The sequence below is a fragment of the Saimiri boliviensis genome, chromosome 8 (assembly GCF_048565385.1).
Source record: "Saimiri boliviensis isolate mSaiBol1 chromosome 8, mSaiBol1.pri, whole genome shotgun sequence".
In the NCBI taxonomy this organism is placed as follows: Eukaryota; Metazoa; Chordata; class Mammalia; order Primates; family Cebidae; genus Saimiri; species Saimiri boliviensis.
In genome coordinates this window covers 2270043-2290865 of record NC_133456.1, presented here as the reverse complement: position 1 = coordinate 2290865, position 20823 = coordinate 2270043, and the positions used below count along the sequence as shown (strand labels likewise).

At 39.3% G+C, this 20823-nt stretch overlaps 1 protein-coding gene and 1 long non-coding RNA gene across 5 annotated transcripts in view; one reads left to right on the top strand and one right to left on the bottom strand.

Moving 5' to 3' along the window:
- Nucleotides 1-20823, bottom strand: part of LNP1 (leukemia NUP98 fusion partner 1) — a 55978-nt gene that overhangs the window by 966 nt on the left and 34189 nt on the right. For all 4 annotated transcript variants that reach the window (XM_074403550.1, XM_039477657.2, XM_074403551.1 and 1 more), the window contains exon 4: nt 4518-4805. In XM_074403550.1, the coding sequence (XP_074259651.1) occupies nt 4518-4805 (288 nt within the window). The remainder of the gene's footprint in view (nt 1-4517; nt 4806-20823) is intronic.
- On the top strand, nt 541-5885 carry LOC141585315 (uncharacterized). Its single transcript, XR_012518699.1, has 2 exons — nt 541-674; nt 3402-5885. It is a non-coding gene; the product is annotated as an uncharacterized LOC141585315 (long non-coding RNA).

The following is a 20823-nucleotide window of genomic DNA, read 5'->3' as shown; positions in this document are numbered from 1 at the left end:
AGAACTGCGGGAAGAATGAAGTGCTAAGGAATGACACTCAGCCGGATTAACGCCCCCCAACATGTGTCCCCCGAATTCCACATTATTCACTGATTAGTTGAACATATACAACTGTTGTAGGATCGGGAGATATGACGCTAAATAGAACTACTTCCTAGATATTACACCGAGGTGGAAGGATACAGACAGTCATCAACAAGGCTAAAAGGAAATGAAAGAATAATCAAGAGTGATAAATGCAATGGTAACTGGAAACAGAGGAATACGACAAGGACCTACTGGGGAGGGGGGTTGCTTCTTTAGTTTGTATGGCCAGAGGGTGCCTTTCAAAGGAATTCTCAAAACAATGGCATTGATACATGTGGCAACGCTATCTACTTATGCTTCTATTTTGAAAAAATAAACAAGCAAAATCATTACTCCTCTCCTATTTGAACTAGAAACGTTGGGAAACCCCTGAGTATCTATCAAGGGAGGTTATGCAATGGTGAGTGGCAGTCACATGAGCAAGGTCATGCTTGCTCAGCCCTGCTAGTTGAGAGCTACGAAGGCATCTGTTTACCGCAGTGCGGTCAGCCACTCCGCAATGTTAACGCAGTCATGACGGTCTTTTACCAAAATGGTGTAACAAGGAGAAAATTGAGTGATGATTAAAGACTATCTGAGAAATGCCTGTAAGTAATGCTCTAAACTACTTTTATCGCATCACTTAGAAACTAAATGTGAAAATTATCAGTATAAGTCAACTGAATTTTTAAATATCAAAATGAAAGAATTTAACATTGTTAGTTATGATCAGGCCACAAAAACAGTTTCTGGCTATGTCAAAATATGTAAAATTTCAATCTAGCTATTAGTATACCTTTGGTCCCCAAACAAAAGACTGTTTTAAATTTGCTGAAAAGGAACACTTTCTAACGTAGTTAGCCTTAGGAAAGTGTGTAGATAGTCAAATAGGGAAAAGTTGAAGTGTATCTGTGTATGTTCTGAATTTCTAATTTTTCATTAAGATTTTATAATGTACTCTTTAAAAACTGATATAAAATAAAATATTTAATTTAAAAGTAGTTATTATATAATACGCGAATTTTAAAATAATTTTATAAATTCCTAACAGGTTTCTAGTTATTATATATAACTGTGGAAAAGAGTTCTTGAGTTTAAAAAGTTGACAATGCTTCCCTAATTATCTTGGAATGTGGAAAGGAAGAACGTGGAAAACGAATGCAACAAGCATACTTTATATTTTAGAGATAAGATGATGAATATCTCTTGAAGCAAAATGACTTTACGTTTATATACTTTTTGGGCTTATAATAATATTAGCAAATGGGTTATGAGTTGTTAAACAAAAGCCTTTCTGGGCCAGGAGTGGTGGCTCACGCCTGTAATCCCAGCACTTTGGGAGGCCGAGGCAGGCGGATCACTTGAGGTCAGGTTTTGAGACCAGCCCGGCCAGCATGGTGAAACCCTGTCTCTAGTAAAAATACAAAAATAAGCCAGGTGTGGTGGTGGGTGCCTGTAATCCCAGCTACCCAGGAGGCTGAGGCAGGAGAATCCCTTGAACTGGGAGACAGAGGTTGCAGTGAGCCGAGATCGCACCACTGCACTCTGGCCTGGGCAACAGAGTAATATTTTGTGTGTTTTTGTGTACGTATATATATATATGTGTGTGTGTGTGTGTGTGTATTTTAAAAAATTTCTGAAGCCATTAGAATCAATAAAGAACTGTTCAGATTACTTTTTTTTTTTTCAAGAGATATTTATACAGTACCTTGTTCCAGGAAGGATTTAAGTTGAGTAAGTCTCCTGAATTAAGATACATTTTAACATGTCGGGTTTAAAACAGGAATTATCTCACTTTTGTTTTATTCTTGTGAAAGATTCATAAACTGAATCTAATCATATAGAAATATCAGAAAAAGTCAAACTGAGGCTCATCCTTTTTTGTTTGTTTTCTTTTTTATTATTATTTTTTTTTTGAGATGGAGTCATTTTCTGTTGCTCAGGCTAAAGTGCAATGACAAGATCTCAGCTAACTACAACCTCCAGTTCCTGGGCTCCACCAATTCTCCTGTCTCAGCCTCCCAAGTAGCTGGGATTATAAGTGCAGACCACCATGTCCAGCTAATTTTTGTATTTTTTAGTACAGAGAGGGTTTCACCATGTCGACCAGGCTGGTCTTGAACTCCCAGCCCAAACTGAGGCTCATCTTAAAAAATAACTGGCCTTACTCTTCAGAAAATGCTAATGTTGTGAAAAACAAGGAAAGACTGAGAAAGTGTTCCAGGGTAAAATAGACATCAGAGACATGAACGGGGGTAGCAACATGACTTCAAATTTCACTATAAAGAATATTATTAGGACAACTGGCAAAAAATATAAATGAGGTTTATAGATTAGAGTTAATAGTATTATATCAGTATTAATTTTTTTTAGTTTAATTACTGCATTGTGTTTATGTCAGAGAATGTTCTTGTGCCTGTGTTTGGATATGCGAGGATAGATTGTGTAGGCAAATACAGACATATTTACATTTGGAGGTAATCTAGGGGAAGGGTGTATGGGAATTCTTTGTCTGAGTCTTAACAACATTTCTCTAGGCCTGAGGCAATATGAAAACAAACAATATTTTTTAAAAAGACAAAACATAAATTCTTTTTTTTTTTTTCTTTTTGAGTCTTGCTCTATTGCCCAGGCTGGCTATAGAACAACAGCTCCAATCTCCAGTCATAACTGACTGCAGTCTCAAACTCAGGTACAAGGGATCCTCCCACCTCAGCCTCCCAAGCAGTGAGCAATACAGGTGCAGGCCACCACGCATGGCTAATTTTTTTTTTTTTTAAATTTTATAGATACAGGATCTCACTAGTTTGCCCAGGCTGGTCTAATTCCTGGCCTCAACGACCCTCTGGACTCAACCTCCCAAGTGCTGGGATTACAGGAATTACAACTGTTCACTATTTGCCCTTCCTTGTCCCTCTGATCATCAGCCAGGCAAAGATACACAGTGACAGTCCCAACAGCCAGTCTGCTAGGTAGACAGCACTGTGCTCAGATGGACAATGAAATGCAAAGCCCCCAACTGTCTTCACGGTGCACTCACAGAGTCTAGCTCCAGAACCAGGAGTCATTACACTTAGGTTCAATTATTTGCTTTGTCTACTGCATGGCAGCAACCCATTATTATTCCTGTTTTGCAAAATAAAACAAGAAAACCAAAGACCTACCAAAAAAGAAGCATTTTGTTCAAGGCCAGTCAGTGAGCATCTGGCAGAGTTGAAACTACCCCACATTAATTGATCTTTAGTTTATTACTTCATGTATTAACTTTAGTATCGCCAATGGAGTTTCTATTCTTCTCCCCATTTCATGCTGTCTCTTCTTTTTGCTTTACTTAGACTCCCATGAGGTCACTGTGAGGACCTGGCCCACTCCTATTCCTGGATACTTACCAGACAGTGTTTATTCATTACCACCATCATGGACTATTTCCTAGTGGATTACATATGAAAGGAGAGAAGCCAGCGAGTGCAGTGGCTCACGCCTGTAATCCCAGCACTTTGGGAAGCCGAAGCATGAAAATCACGAGGTCAAGAGATCAAGACCATCCTGGCCAACATGGTGAAACCCTGTCTCTACTAAAAATACAAAAATTAGCTGGGCATGGTGGCGCATGCCTGTAATCCCAGCTACTCGGGAGGCTGAGGCAGGAGAATCACAATCACTTGAACCCGGGAGGCAGAGGTTGCAGTGAGCCGAGATCGCACCACTGCACTCCAACCTAGGCGACAGAGCTAGACTCCATCTTAAAAAAAGAAAGAAATGAGAGAAGCCATGGGGCAGTGTTTTTGTTTTTTTTTTTTTTTTTTTTTTTTTCCAAATTGTAAAAAAGGAAGGAGTTACAATATTTATAAGATTGATGAAAGGAGGCTCAAGAAACCAGGGGCCTGAGTGTGGTGGCTCACACCTAGAATCCTAGCACTTTGGGAGGCCGAGGCAGGAGCAGTGCTTGAGCCCGGAAGTTTGAAACCAGCCTGAGCAACCTAACAAAACCCTGTCTCTAGAAAAAAAGAGTTTAAAATTTAGTCAGGCGTGGTGGCACATGCCTCCAGGCCCAGCTACTGAGGAGGCTGAGGTAGGAGCATCACTTGAGACCAGCAGTTTGAGGCTGTAGTGAGCCATGATCAGGCCACTGTACTCCAGCCTGGGCACAGAGTGAGACCCTATCTCAAAAAAAAAAAAAAGAAAGAAAAAGAAAAGAAAAAAGAAAAACTAGGAGACCTTGGTAACAAATACATTCCAGGAACTCTTCCTACACCAGATGTCTTCAATTATAAATAATAATTTTAAAAAATTCATTCTGGGTTATGTTAAACTGAGTGTTACTTTACAAAGATCTTATTACCAAGTTGTAAATGAAGAAGTTACATTTGCTCCCTTCTAACTTAAAGAGAACAAAACCTTTGGATTTCCTTTTCTAAAACAGTTAAATATTCAGTAGTTCTGTTACATACCAAAGAGGCAGAACGTTTGGTTCTAAAGCACAGTTGCTGTTCAAAGGACTCAGAAAATTTCTCAATTTTGGAATGGGATCTTCCTTTCGGTTCCAGCGGCTCCTTGAATGATCCCTCCTCTGAGTAATTTCTGCAATCCCGCATGTGGCTACGGCATCGAAATTCCTGGTCCTCATGAGAATGCCTTCTAGGGAGACGGTCAGATGATCGGCATCGGAATTCCTGGTCCTCATGAGAATGCCTTCTAGGATGGCGGTCAGATGATGGAATTCTGGGAAGCACAGGAAGCTGAGAATACAGAATGAAAAACTGTATAATCTAAAGAGACTGTACAATATTAGCATAGAGACAGAATGTCTATAAACTACTAACTAAATGAATCTCATGTTGAGTTGATATGTTACCTTTGTAAAGGGGAAATAAATCCTGGGACCCCCAAATTACTAAGCTAAAGGGAAAAGTCTAGCTGGGAACTCCTTAGGGCCAATCTGCCTCCCATTCTTTCAAAGTCACTCCTATGCCCATTTGTTTATCTCATGCATTGAGACAAATGCATATCTGATTACCTCCTTCGGAGAGGCTAAACAGAAACTCACAAAGGTACAACCATTTGTCTCTTAACTGCCCATGACCTGGAAGCCCCTGCCCACTTTGGGTCTTCCCACGTTTGCTTTGAGTTGTCCTGCCTTTCCAAATCGAACCAATGTTCATCTTGCATATGTCGATTGATGTCTCATATTTCCCGAGAATATATAAAACCAAACTGTGCCCTGACTCTCTTGGGCACATGTTATCAGGACCTCCTGGGTCTGTGTCATGGTTATGAATCTTCAGCCATGGCAAAATAAAATTTCTAAATTAACTGAGACCTGTCTCAGATTTTGGGGGTTCACATTTTGGCAACCATGAAGGGATTCTGAGTGGAGGTACCCCGACCTTTGACAAATCTTTTATCAGTGCTTGCCGCCAGCATGAGCTGACTTTATGACTCAAACTGAGGAAAGAGACCCAAGCATCTAAGATCACCTCCCCCTTGACTTCCACACTGCATTTCAATAGAAGAAAAGGCTGGCCAACTGGCACCTCCTTAATTGCCTTCCTATAGATGGCAGGCATAGTTGGGGAAATCTTTCTGGAAGGCATTGTTTTTTACTTAAACAAGATCAAACCCCCATCCCCGTCCTATTCCATCGACCAAGACTCTTTCACATGTAATTTCTAAGGTTGTAAACACAAGACCCTTTCTTGTATAATATCTAGAGCTGTAAGCCTAAATAAAGGCAGAGCTTCTTTTTGTTAGACGAGCTTGGCTGTTAGACAACTATGTCACCTTGCTCCTGGCTGAAATAAATCACTTCTTCCTGCCTAGTTCGGTGTCCAAAAAGTCTGTTTCTCATGGCCGCTGCTGCTTCAAAACCAATAGGGCAATTTGCTGAGGTCTGAGAGCACCTCCTCCAGAGAATCCTTGTTCTCCCAAACTTCGGTCAAGATCTAAAGTTTACTTTTCTGTACACCTCCTTTTTTTTTTTTTTTTCGGAGTTTTACTTGCTGCCCACAAGGAAGGCAATATTTCCTGTTTCCATGATGATGGAAGGCAGGTAACTTCTTTATGGAGTTTGCGCTTGCTTCCAACAGGGAAGATGAGGGGTTTTTTTCCTTTTTCTTAGGATGGTAGAGAGCAGGCTATAGCCTGAGGCTCATCCCTAAGTAAGTAATTGAATTAGGGTTTATCTTGGCTAAAGTTATGATTAACATCCAGCTGGCATTAATTTCTCCTTGCCCTTAGAGCACCTAGTGACCACATAAGTTGTGCAATCATTTGTTTTGCTTAACAGTTTTTATTGTTGATTGTTTCTGTTTTTATTGTTGTTTCAGTCCTTTTCCCAGTGGGTTTCATCAACTCTGTCTGACTTGATCAAATCCAAAGGAAATTTCCAAAATTATGGAAAAAAAAAAAAAAAAGGAAATATTTTTTCTTCTGACTACTGAAGTGGCTTTGTTTACATAACAAGGCCATCTTTTTACTAGCCAGGCCAAACGGAAAGCAACTGAAAGCTGTCACCCCATGCTGCAGTTTGAGAGCTAAGGTCCTGCCTTCTTTTTTCAACCATGACAGCCTGGCTTTTGGTTCTGAAATCAAGCCCTTTCTGGTTTGATATTTGGTACTTCTGAAATAACCACAATTTGTCCTAGCTAAAATATGGTAATGAGATTTTAAAAGTCTTTTTTTAAGGATCTCAGTGATTAAAAAAGCTAACACCAAGATGTGTGTATATATGCATGTGTGTGTGTTTGTATTTAAAAGGCCTTCATGTTTTGTTTTGTTTCTGTCTCTTAGGACCTTGTCCTTTTTTGAGCGAAAGTTTTTTTCTTCTCAGTTGACTAAATCCTGTTTTATTCATTTACTTCTGCTGTCTCTCCTTTCTCTTGCACCCCCTGCTGCATGAGGGACCTTAAAGTAGTTTATAATCACCCAGGGTTCTTTAACAAAAACAGAGAAGGTGCCCGTCTCCCTTCAGGGAGAAACCTGTTTTTCCTTATGGAACCACAAGAGTGTAAACAGACAAGTTTATCTCAGCTTTTAAACTGCTTGCTTTTATATTGTGTCACCTGATTTATTGATTAAAATAGTTACTGAAACAGAGGCTACTTGGGTTTGTAAAGAAGAGTGTAATGTCTTTGTTTTTAAAAAAATTTGTTTTAAGTACACTGTAAAAACATCACATGATCTAGCCTCGGTATAATTCTCCATTTTTGGAAACCCAGGACTCAGTGTGGGCTCTGTCCTAAGCTCAGACATCCAGCCAGGTGCAGTGGCTCACGCCTGTAATCCTAGCACTTTGGGAGGCCGAGGCAGGTGGATCACGAGGTCAAGAGATCGAGACCATCCTGGTCAACATGGTGAAACCCCGTCTCTACTAAAGATACAAAAACATTAGCTGGACGTGGTGGCGCGTGCCTGTAATCTCAGCTACTCAGGAGGCTGAGGCAGGAGAATTGCCTGAACCCAGGAGGTGGAGGTTGTGGTGAGCCGAGATCGCGCCATTGCACTCCAGCCTGGGTAACAAGAGTGAAACTCCTTCTCAAAAAAAAAAAAAAAAAAAAAATCTGAAGTCTAAGATAGGAGAAAAAAAAAGGTTTTTGTGAATCTATAAGATGTACCTCTATCAGCATGCCTAACACCTCTTTGTATTTATATGTTGTGTACACGTTTCACTACTGAAAATATATAAAAGAGCTCTAATTAATTTGCTTAAAGAAAAATAAAAACACTTAAATCAAATACTTTATCAGGAAAAAAGACAAGACTAGTCAAATGCCTTTTCAACTTCATGTAACCTAAGTAAAATCTTTAATAAATAAGCTAACCTTAAAATTATTGGTAAAGTAATATCAGAAATGTTTTAAGAACTGCCAGCATACATTTTCATTTGAATTTATTAATCAAGTAATTTCATGCTTATCCCTGCCAAATACTATAAGGTGACAAAATTTGACATAGGGATTACAAAACTACCATCCTAGCCAAAAACAGAATGATCTTTACTTGTGTAATCTTTAATAAATAAGACATTGATATTGGCTTAATAAAAATAGCTACATCTTGACTTTAGTAAGAATACCATAACTTGTAATTTGGCTTTAGGCACTCTAGTCCACAGGCAGTGAGGTTTGTTTTGGGAAAGGACTGTTATTGTCTTTGTTTTAAAACTATATTATAAAAAAAAAAAAAAAAAAAAAAAAAACTATATTATAAACCAAGTTCCTCCCAAAGTGAGTTCAGTCTATGCCCAGGAATAAACAAGGACAGTTTAAAAGGAGGTTAAAAGCAACATGGAGTCAGTGAGGTCAAAGCCTTTTCACGTCTCAGTTATATTTTTGCAATGGTGGTTCCATAACTTTAAATGATGACTATCACAGTTTTCATAAATAATCTAGGTAAACAATTAAAATCATTAGGTAAATGTAATGGGATAAATACTTGTAGACAAACATCATAATTTAGAATCCAAAGTTAAATTAAATAATAGATATTTCATTATTTGGGTATTTTCTGATAAAAATATATTTGTAGGAAAACATTTTTTCTTGAAGAAAAGGTATGTCATTTCAAAAAAAAGAAGAACAATTTTTATCTAATTCAAAGCTTATTTAAAAATCATATATAAAACAAGGTAACAGGAACCAGGAAATAGGAGAGAGATTTTAAAAAGTTATAAAAATAAACAGGGTTTTTCCTTTATTTTGGTAAGAAAAATTAAGGAGAAGTAATTTCATAGGAAGAAGAGTCTTGTGTAGTAAATTTAGTCCTAGAGAAAAATGACTGGTTGTATAAAAGAGGGATGCTCAGGACAAACCAGAAAATCCAAACATGTCATGAATGATCTGTGTAAGTCACAACAAGAGGATTTTTTTTTTTTAAACCAAAAACTTTTATATGATCAAGTTGTCGTAATATTATTAGGTTTTGGTTTGCTTTAAAAAACTGAAATTTAAAAAAATTTTAATTAAAGTTTGTTACATTGTGTATATCTCTGCATGCACTTTTAAAGTACTTGTGACACTGAGTTACAGGCTTTGACTACTAGACTTAAAAAGAAAATTAAGTCCTGATAGCAATTAAAGCCCCATCTTCAGGACCTGTAGAAAATGTCAATCAAAATAAACTGCATTCCTGAGACACAAGGCCAGAAATTACAGCTATTCAACTCCTCAAGGGCTGGGGACTATCAGGGAAGAGGTGGGTATGCAAGATTGTAAGGGCCAATTTTGAGAGATAAAATAAGTTCAGTTTCTCCATACTTTTTTAGAGGAAGTCTCACTCTGTCACCCAGGCTGGAGTACAGTGGTGCAACCTCAACTCATTGTAACCTCTGACACCTGGGTTCAAGTGATTCTCCTGCCTCAGCCTCCCAAGTAGCTGAGATTACAGCTACCACCAAACCTGGCTAATCTTTGTGTTTTAGTAGAGATGGGGTTTCACCATGTTGGTCAGCCTGGTCTCAAACTCCTGACCACAGATTATCTGCCCACCTTGGCATCCCAAAGTGCTGGGATTACAGGCATAATCCACTGCACCTGGCCAGTTTCTCTATAAATAAATCAATGTCAAAGGCACATTGATGCAAGACCAGCTTATGGGCCCCTATGTCAAATTAACAAGGTTTTCTTGAAGCATTAGCCAACTTCTTAATAAAGGTTTTAAAGGTTATAAAAGGCTTATGGAAGTTATATTTTATGGTCAAGATTAAAAATTTTATATATTGCTTATAAAATTTTAAAAAACAAATTTAATTGGCTTCATGCTGTTTTTATTAGGGCTTATTGTTTGAAAAATAAGTCTCCTATCTCAAAGAATGAAGATTTCACCTTTTTAAAAAAATCCTTTGGGTTATCACTTTGGTTAAATGAAATGACTTATTTTTCAGTGACCTGTGATCCTATTTTGTGATATCAAGCATTTTAAACCTTTGATATTTGACAAACATTCCAAATCAAATAATAAATTATGTCTTCTTCTGACCTAATTAGTTCTTTGTGGTATTAGGTTCCCTAAAGTCCAAAAATGGCATATTTGGCTTAGTTGGTATAACAATTATAAAGGAAGCATTGTCAAATATAAAACAGTGTTTGGTTTTTTTAGGGCTGTATTTGTATAAATATTTATTGGCATGTGTTCCAAAATGATGGGAAACTCCTATAATTCTGAGATGACTTAATGCACATTATCAGTAATAATTATAATTGTTAGGTTAAATTATCATGTGCCACAGAAGTAACAAATTTCCTTGTCAATTGTGTCTTTATGGCTGCCCTAAAACATTTTTGTCATCCATGGACAAATGTTGTCTTGTTTTGGTACTCTTTAGAACGTGGTTTTATAATCATCTATAAAACTCTAACAGAAAGGCTGGGCATGGTGGCTCAAGCCTGTAATCCCAGCACATTAGGAGACTGAGTCAGGTGTATCATGAGGTCAGGAGTTCAAGACTTGTCAGGCCAACATAGTGAAACCCCATCTCTACTAAAAATACAAAAAGTTAGCCAGGTGTGGTGGTGGGTGCCTGTAATCCCAGCTATTCAAGAGGCTAAGGTAGGAGAGTAGCTTGAACCTGGGAGGCAGAGGTTGCAGTGAGCTGAGATCATGCCACTGCACTCTAGCCCAGGAAACAGTGCGAGACTCCAACTCAAAAATAAGAAAGAAATTCTAACAGGTGCTCTTGAATTCAGGTTTCCAATAACTTTGGAGATTGTGACATCAGAATAGAAGAAAAACTTCAGAACTCATAGAGAGCTGAAATGTTTATGACTATCAAGCAGAACAGGAATTAACTGCATCAACTAAACTAATAGAAGTCTGAAGTAATCTTTTTAACTTTTTGCTTAAAACACTGCTGATCCTTTGTTTTGTTTTTCAGAGTCAAGAAAATTTTTAAGCTATTTATAATAGTTTCTAACAACTGAGCAAAGTATAGTCCTATGAATAAAATCTGGAGCATATTTGTTTTCCCTTTACCTGATTTCTCCAGAATTCAGAAACTATTTGTGAGGATTCTTAACTTATGGTAATGCAGTTATTTGCCTAACTGCCATAAAAATCTGTTTTCATTTATAACAGGACACAATCAGAGAAACTTGTTATTTTACCAAGGCTTTGACTGGAATGGTGTGCTTTCCTTTAAGGAATCAAACTTGACTTACAAAATCAGTAAAAATCCCTGAGGAAAACTGGCCTCAAACCTGTCTATACAATCCCCGTACAGGGTTCCCGACATGTGGTAAGTAAAGAATGTCACTTTCCTACAGGCCTAGGAGCCCCAGGTTTTATCTTAGAACCTCAAAAGGAGAGGATCACCCAACTCAGTGCAGCTTCAAAAAATGTCTTATCTGAGATTCCTTCTATGGAACAAAGTTCCACCAAAGCAATTTAAAAGCCTATGTAAAAAATAATTGCTCTTATTGCACTGTATACAAATGATTAGGCCAAGTATAATAAAGCAAAGCAGTCCTACCATGATTTGTCTTTAATAAAAATGGGAAACTGGAGATAGAAAAATTGTTTCAAAAACCATAACATACCTGTTGTTAGATTCTAGTCTTGTCTAATGTTTTAAAATTTTTATTATTTTCTACAGTTTGGACTGAATTCTAAATTTCCTTGGCTACAAGTCTTCAAAATAATGTTTTCCATTTTTTTCCCTTCTTTTGCTCACCATGTTTTTCTAATTTGGAGTCACCAAAAACCAGGCTGTGTTTTCATACAGCCCTTCAAACTGAAGCTAGACAACTTAAACTTCAGAAGAAAATAACAACAACAACCTATTTATACACATAAGCCACTTTCATGCCTGCCTACTGATATATGGACTTCAGAGTAATGTGGCCTATATTGATTTTCCAGAATTGTTCTTTTGTTTGTTGTTGTTCTTCTTCCTTTTCCCCTCTTTTTTCTCTTCAAAAGACATGAGACTTCACAACTTGCTAAAAAATGAGCCTGCCTAATAACTCAGGACCTACCTGTCTAGGAATAAACCATGAGAGATCAGATGAAACCTGAGATCACTCATTTTCTTCTAAAATACCTATTCCAAAAGAGTTTTAAAAGAAAAGAAGGGAAATGTGAAAGAAAAATAAATCTTGGGGTCCCCAAATCACTAAGCTAAAGGAAAAAGTCAGGCTGGGAACTGCTTAGGGCAAACCTGCCTCCCATTCTTTCTAAGTCACTCCCCTGCTCACTGAGATAAATGCATATCTGATTGCCTCCTTTGAAGAGGCTAATCAAAAACTCAAAAGAATGCAACCATTTGTCCCTTATCTATCCATAACCTGGAAGTCCCCTCCCTGCTTTGAGTCTTCCTGCCTTTACTTTGAGTTGTCCTGTCTTTCCAGATCGAACCAATATTCATCTTGTATATGTTGATTAATGTCTCATGTCTCCCTAGAATGTATAAAACCAAACTGTTCTCTGACCACCTTGGGCACTTGTCTTCAGGACCTTCTGAGGTTGTGTCACAGGGGTGCATCCTCCATCTTGGCAAAATTAACTTCCTAAATTAACTGAGACCTGTCTCAGATTTTCAGGGTTCACATCTTCATCAGTAAGACTTTTCTTCTATAGTGAGGCAGCAGAGTCAATTTGTTAAAACACTAACTAGAACATCCTGAGTCTAGCTTTGTTGTTTACTGCTCCACCATTAGAACACTAAAACAAAAGATGCCAAGTCTTCAGTTGATATGGAAAAATAAATTCCAAAATGATTTTTAAATTTTTTAAATGGAGCCATAAACGTTTAAGAAATATAAAGGTAAGTAAGTATTCATATAATTTTTATATGGAGAAAGAATTTCTAAGCAAAAGAGCAATGGAAGAAGTCATAAGGAAAAAATCAACTTTACTATATAAAAATATAAAGCTAGGCCAGGCACGGTGGCTCACGCCTGTAATCCCAGCACTTTGGGAGGCCAAGGGTAGTGAATCACCTGATGTCAGGAGTTTGAAACCAGCCTGACCAGCATGATGAAACCCTGTCTCTATTAAAAATACAAAAAAAAAAAAATTAGCTCAGTGTGGTAGTGGGCATCTGTAATCCCAGCTACTTGGGAGACTGAGGCACGAGAATCACTTGAACCCAGGAGGCAAAGGTTGCAGCGAGCCGAGATCATGCCACTGCGCTCCAGCCTGGGCAACAGAGTGAGACTCCATCACCAAAATAAAAATAAAATATATATATATATATAAAGCTAATGCATATCAAAAGCAACATAAACAAATTTAAACTATAGGTTAAGTATATCTCACACACATAAAAAGAGATCATCTAATACAATGACATCAATCATTAACATCACAATAGGAAAATGGGCAAAGAACAGACAGGTTAGACAAGCCAAACTTTTTGAAATATATTATGACACTTTCTACCTTAATTTCTCTGACTCCCCAACTCACTCCAGTCCAGCTTTCTCCCCCACAGTTAATTTTGATCAGGATATTGGTCTTCATGTTGCCAAATTCTGTGCATTTTTTGGTCATCTTAGTCACTCTGTAGCATTCAACTCATCCCCAGGAGCCTTTGGAAAAGACTGTTTCCTTGCTTGCTACCACCGCACCCTCCTGCTTTCCCTTTGACCTTCTTGCCGCTGTGACTTAGACAGTTCCTCACTTCTTCCTTCTATGGGCTCATAACTGTTGGGGATACCTAGGGTTCTAGACCAGTCTTTCTTTTCTACCTTTCCTTTCTCACTTTCCACCGTCTCCCTAAATAGCTTATCCTTGAGCTTCCATTTCTAGCTACAGTCTGATTTCCTAATTTATGTCAGTAGTCCAGCCTTCTCTGAGCTTCTGCCCATTCAGCTTCTCTTGGTGTCCCATAGGTACCCAGTCTGATTTGACACAATCTGAATTTATCATCTCTCTCCCCAAACCTGCTCCTCCAGTGCCCATTAACTTAGCAGAGAGTACCACAATTCACATGCTTACTCAGGCCAGTAACTCAGAAGCAACCCTCCACATCCAATTGCCAAGCCAGCAGATTCCACCTCTCAAGTACCTCTCAAAACCATCCACATCTTTCTAGAGCCAGTATTACGACCCTAGTCCAAGTCACCATTATCTTTTGCCCAGATTACAGCTCTAGCCTCCTAATAGTAAATATCCTGTGTCCACTCCCAATTCCTTTATTTCATTGTTCCCACAATGGCCAGACGGTTAAAACAACAGCAAACTCATACCTGCTCACCTTCTCATTTTGCCCCTCACCTTGCACCACCTCCTTCCTTCGGTGACATAGCCTCATTGGTCTTTGATTTCTTCCTCCAGCTCTCCTGCTCCTGTGTAGTGCAGGCACTGGCACAGGCTCCTCCCTGCCAGTGACTTCATCCACGACCCTACTCCCTCATCTTTCTAATCATCCTTCAGTGACGGCAAAAACTGCATTTCCCCAGAAAGCCTTTTCTACTTCTCTGATTCATTCAGGTTTCTACGAGATGCTTTCCTGGAATCTAATACTTCTCTTTTGGGATACTTATCACAACTGTAATCAATAATTTGGGTAATTTTGTTCAGTGCCTCTCTTCCCACCAGATTGTGTGCTGCCTCATATCAAGGGCTATGTTTTACACTCTGCTTATACCCAGCACCTTGCCTTGTTCATGGCATAGGTTCATTAGATATATATTGAATGTGCAACATAAAGAAATAAAAAAAAAAAAGAAAATACCAAATGGTTATGGCTGTTAATAATTAGCAGTCAAAGATTACATAAAATAACAATATTTTACCTTTCAGGTGAGGAAAAAAAATGTGTTTTAATAATACCAACACTGGCAAGAGTACAGGGAGACAGAAAAAATTTCCCTTACTGATGGGATTATAAGTGTGTGCAGCCTTCTTAGAAAGCCTTGGGAAATATGTGTTAAGAAGCTTAAAATATTGGTATCCAAGAAGATGTAAAAAAGAAAAAATAATAAGTGTAAAACATTCCCCTCCTTAGATCCAGTCATTGTATGCTGTTATGGGCTGAAGTATATTCCCCCAAAAACCGTAGGTTGAAACTCTAACCCCCGGCAGCTCTGAATGTCACCGAATTTAGCTCTAAGGCTTTAAAGAGGTGATTAAGTTAAAATGAGGCCATTAGGGTGAGCCCTAATCCAATCTGGCTGGTGTCTTATAAGAAGAGGAAATTTGAACACATAGAAAGACAGCAGAGTTACTCACTCACAGAAGAAAGACCATGGAAAATCACAGTGAGAAAGCAGCCATCTGCAATCAAAAGAGAGGCCTCAGAAGAAGCCTTACTCTTGGACTTCCCAGCCTCCAGAACTGTAAGAAAATAAATTTCTCTTCTTTAAGCCACCTGGTCTGTGGTATTTTGTTACGGCAGCACTGGCAAACATATGCATATCTTTTTAGATATCCATACCTAGAAACTTACTCTCGAACAATAATCAGAAATATGGTCAAAGATGTGTAAAGCTGCTAAAATACCTAAGGTAAATCTGTATATATTAGTCCATCTACTAAACTGCAGTCATGGTAGTAGGTGCTGTGGATAACACAGTCTTAGAACTTGCATCTACATAGAAGACAAATGTTAAACAAATAGGGCATGTGCCCACATCCTTGGCTAAATGCTATAAAGGGGAAGTTCAAGGTGCGATGAAAGGGTAGAACAGGATAAAACTACATATATTGGGATGGGTGTTATGGGGCCAGGGGAGAAGGATTCAGAGAGAATTCTGTGAATGCGTGATGAATGAGCTACAAGCTGAAGGAGGAGCAAGGGTGAGAGGACAGGGACTGCTTTCTGCCTGGAGATGAGCACCCCATGGGCAGAGCCACTGCCACAGAAGAAGCCTGTTGGAATGGCAGTGCTGGGGAGCACAGAGGAACAGGAGAGCTGGAATGATGAGACATTGAGGGATTTCAAGTAGGGCAATATCCCAAGATTGGTAATGTTAAAATACACCAAACTCTTACCAAAGGTTTTTCTCTGTAATGGGCTATTGTTTTCTTCCTTTTCCTTTTTTTTTTTAATCTATGGGGAATATGTATTATAATGTCAGGAAAACAAAATAATAATGCATTAAAGTTTTGAGACTGGGAGTGACATGGATGTTTGTACAAATGTCCTTTTTCATTAAGGAGCCTAAAAAGAATAAGAGTTTGATCACAACATAAAGTGTGTACCCAAAACTCCTTACATCAGATAGATTTTCCAGTTCATCTCTTCGCTGTGACTTTGTGGAAAATGGGCTTAAAAGAAAACTGTAATTGGTGACAGGGTGAAGCTCCTCATCTTAAAAAATGTTTATTTGCTATGTGAGCACTCTTCTTGCAATTTTATGTGCCTTCCTAAGGTAATTTTCCTCAATAAGATCTAAAACAATGTCCCAGATGGCTTAAAATTGCCTCACCCATCTATCCCCTGCTTTGTGGCTCACACTCCAGCACCTGGGTTGCTGTCTCCTCACACTCTGAGCTCGCCCTGGCTCCTGGTCTACAGCATTGCAGCAGGCATGACTGTGAGAGAAACGACTGCCCTGTACACCAGCGCTCCTGGGTAGAGGGCTCCAAACAGCGTGACTCTTTCCCTTATGGTCCCAGAGCAACAATCTCCATCAAAGAAAATCCTGTGCCCTCTCTGCCCCGCAAGTTATTCATTCTCAGTTTAAAAGAAATTGGTTTTAAGACAGTGAAACAAGTCTGTATGCCACTATAATGGTAGATGCATGCCCTTATACATTTGTACAAACCCATAACATGTACAACAGCAAGAGTGAACCCTAATGTGTCAATATGGGTTCATCAATTGCAACAAATGTACTCCTCTAGTCAGGAAGGTTAACCATGGGAGAGGTATGCGTATCTGGGAGTATGGGGGCTATGGGAAATCTCTGTACCTTCCACTCAATATTGCTTTGAACCTAAAACAGATCTAAAAAAGAAAGTCTTTTTTTTAAGTGCCAATGAACTTAAAAGGAAAGGTGGGGAGGGGGAGATTGGTTATATAATATCTTCACCTCAAGAGCCTACCTACTATGTTCTTTATTTTGGCTTAATTGCAATCACCCGTCAGTTGTACCCCTCCCACCCTGTAGTCAGTGGTTAACAGCAAGATGAGACAGGATGAGAAGAAAGGTCCAGGTGCTGGGATAACAAGACCCATACTGAGTCCTAGTGTACAGTATATACCAGGCATTCCGGGCCCATGTCCTAGATAGTTAACTTCAGAATAAAGTCTTCAAGGGCTTTCTCCTTTTACAGATGAGGAAATGGAATCTTAGTGAGGCTAAGTCTTGCCTAAAACTATGTGACTAGTGACTTTATTAGAGAGATAAAGTGACATGCCTAAGCTTGTGACATCTGGCTCTGGATTAGCAGTACTAAATCCTCTATCTTCGACAACAGCAACAATTTTATTCTATTTACATGTGAAACTGCCTGCAAATATGTCTTTTAACCATGTTCCAATTTAAACAGAATTCTATTATAAAGGTATTAATAATAATCTGTACGTCTTTAGGAATTCATCTAAAAGAATTTTCCATGAGGAGTATTTTACAATGTAGTCTAATGCTATCATCAGAACCAAGAGGACTACAAATGGGTAGGAAACACTATCAGGGAAAACATTCAAATATTCAACTGGTAAAATGATAGTTCTTTTAGAAATAATAAAGATATGCCTAGAACCATGCACTATACATCCTTTGGGAAGCCAAACAATGTTTTAAACCAATCAGACCAGTAACTTTTTTTAATTGGGAAAATGAACAAACCCTGCTTGGTCACACTATTACATACTAAATCAATGCAATACCATCACCAACAACCTATCATAAGTTATATAGTGGCTACAGAGGAGAGCTATAAGAAGAAACTGCTGTGAGCTTATAACACTTCACACCTCAGGCACTTGGAATTTTTTCTTAGAGCAAAATTCAAGGACTGTCTCAGACTGTGTCACTCATCCTGAAACTGCAGCAGCCACACTAAGCCCATCTGAACCATGTGCCACTGAGATCATCACCCCAAATGATATTAAATTAGGTTGTGTATAATAATGTTTTTTTCTGCTAGTTCTCCACTTTCTGGTGATGATGCTTATAATGAAAATGTATTAGTCGGCTTGGGCTGCCATAACAAAATACCATAGGCTGAGTAGCTTGAACAACAGAAATTCGTCTCTTACAGTTCTGGAGCCTGGGAAGTCCCAGAGCTAGGTTCTGGCTAATTCAGTTCCTGGTGAGGGCTCTCTTCCTGGCTTGCAGATGGCAGCCTTCTCACTGTGCCCTCACATGACCACTTTTCTTTATGCGTATGAGGGGAGAGAGAGAGAAAGAACAAGCTCTCTGATGTCCCTTCTTATAAGGGTATTAATCCCATTAGGCCAGGACTCCACCCGCATGAACTCATCTAACCCTAATTATCTCCCAAAGGCTCCATTTCCAAATATCACATTGGAGATCAGGGCTTGGGGGAAGGGAGATCACAAACATTCAGTCCATAAGACAGCATATGCTACCTGCTAATGTTCAATACAAAATTATCAACGATCTTTCCATCGTAATATAAAAGAGAAACATACAAGACAATGAAGTAAAGGGAAAATGAAAAACTCTAGAATTTTGTGCAGTAATTAACCAAGGGCATCTGGAAAAAAAATTTCCAAGTGTCAATATCTCTGACAGAGGAGGAGGAGGAGGTGCAGAGGGAGGAGATGGGGAGGGAGAGGGGAAAAGGGAGAGGGAAAGCATCTTATTAGGTATGTAAACTAAAAATAAAATCCTAAGCACTCCATCAACTGAACAGACCCCCTCTTGGCCAAGGGAATTCCATAAAAACCCTAAAAACTTAGTTCCCAGCCATGGCGAGACGGGAGGTCAGATGCACCTTGTCGTACTCCCTATCGTTAATGGTTTAGACACAACAACTGAACAACATTAATGTTAAAATAGAGATCATAAAACTAACAGAACAAACTCTTTGTGGCAATAAGACACCCAATTATAAACAGGACCTAAGCCCATGCCAGGAAAGCGTTAAGTCGGGCATCACCCCCCCCACCCCGCCCACTCCCACAACCACACACACACTTAAAGAATAAACTAGGTTCTGGCTGCTACAGGTTTTTCTTTTCCTCTACCAGCTAAACAAGCACCGGCCCTGATATAAACAGTATTAAATCAATTTGCAGCGCCATCAGATGCTGACCAGCTGACTCTCTTGTTCCACCAGCCATTACTACGTTTTTGATTGGACAAGAGATTGATCTCAGTAACTTTCTCCCGATAAGACCACCAACCGTGGACTGGTTCTAGCTGGTTTATGGAGGCTGCACACTCATTCACCTTCCTGTCCTAAGAAGACCTTTACACAAATAGGGCCTAACTGTAATATATTTAAATGTTAGGTCTCCATCCCAAAACGAACATGGGTCATACATGCTACACGCATGTTTGTTCAAAATGCCTGTGTCTGGACCACCTTCACGAATATTCATAGCTCCTCCTATAACCTGTTGCATATGTATGTTTAGCCAACCTGTTTTGAAGTGCCTGACACTCTCTCTGGAGCCGGTGTCCCCAAACTATGGCCCACGAGGCCATTTATCCAGCCCCCCCGCCGCACTTCAGGAAGGGGCACCTCTTTCATTGGTGGTCAGTGAGAGGAGCCCAGTATGTGGCGGCCCTCCAACGGTCTGAGGGACAGTGAACTGGCCCCCTGTGTAAAAAGTTTGGGGACGCCTGCAGTCTGGAGGCTATGCTTCCCAGGCTGTGGGATGGTCACGTTGCAGGTTGTAAGCTTTACAAGAAATAAAGTCCTCTCCTGTTCTAAATGTATACATTGCATTTTTTTTTAAAACAAATTAATAGGTACCAGGCACTGTCCAAAGCACTACATATACATTACTTATTGAATAGTCATAGCACCTTTAAGAGGCCTGTACTATGATCACCAATCCCATTTACATGTGGGGAATTGGAGGCAAACAGCTCAAGCAGCCTGCTCAGAGTTATGCTGCTAGTAAGTGAAGGTCATGGGAGGCTGGCTCCAGAGCACTGGCTCCTGACCACTTCTCTCTGCTGCCTTTCTAGCAACTCCTCTACCTTAGCACCTAGAAGAAGAGAGAAAATTCCACAGAACATAATGCTAAAAGCTTCCCTATAGAATTGTCACTGGTACCTGAAATTCTATCATTAGTTTCATTTCCTTGAAGAATTGACTCCTGTTAAAATTAAATTCAAATATCTGAAATACAAGAAGCCACTGCCAATCATGGCACTTGATAATTTGTATTCTCTCCCAGGTTTGTGAGAACTCCCCTAAGAGAGCCACGCCCCACCTGCCCTGTAGTGAGATACTATAAGAATGAGAGTGTAGCCATCTGTAAGTAGATCAATGATTTTAAAAAAAAATTACAAATATCTTTCATCACTTTAAAGTGAGAACATGGAGGGAAAATATACAATGGAGAAAGGTAATTTTTTTAAAAAAAGAGGGCCAGGTGCAGTGGCTCATGCCTATAATCACAGCATTTTGGGAGGCCAAGGCAGGCAGATCTCCTGAGGTCAGGAGTTTGAGACCAGCCTGGCCAACATGGTGAAACCCTGTCTCTACTAAAAGTACAAAAATCAGCCAGGTGCGGTGGTGCATGCCTGAAATTTTGATTACTCAGGAGGCTGAGGCAGGAGAGTCACTTGAATCTGGGAGGCGAAGGTTGCAGTGAGCTGAGATCTCACCATCACACTCCAGCCTGGGCAATAGAATGAGAAGAAAGAAAGAGAGAAAGAGAGAGAGAAA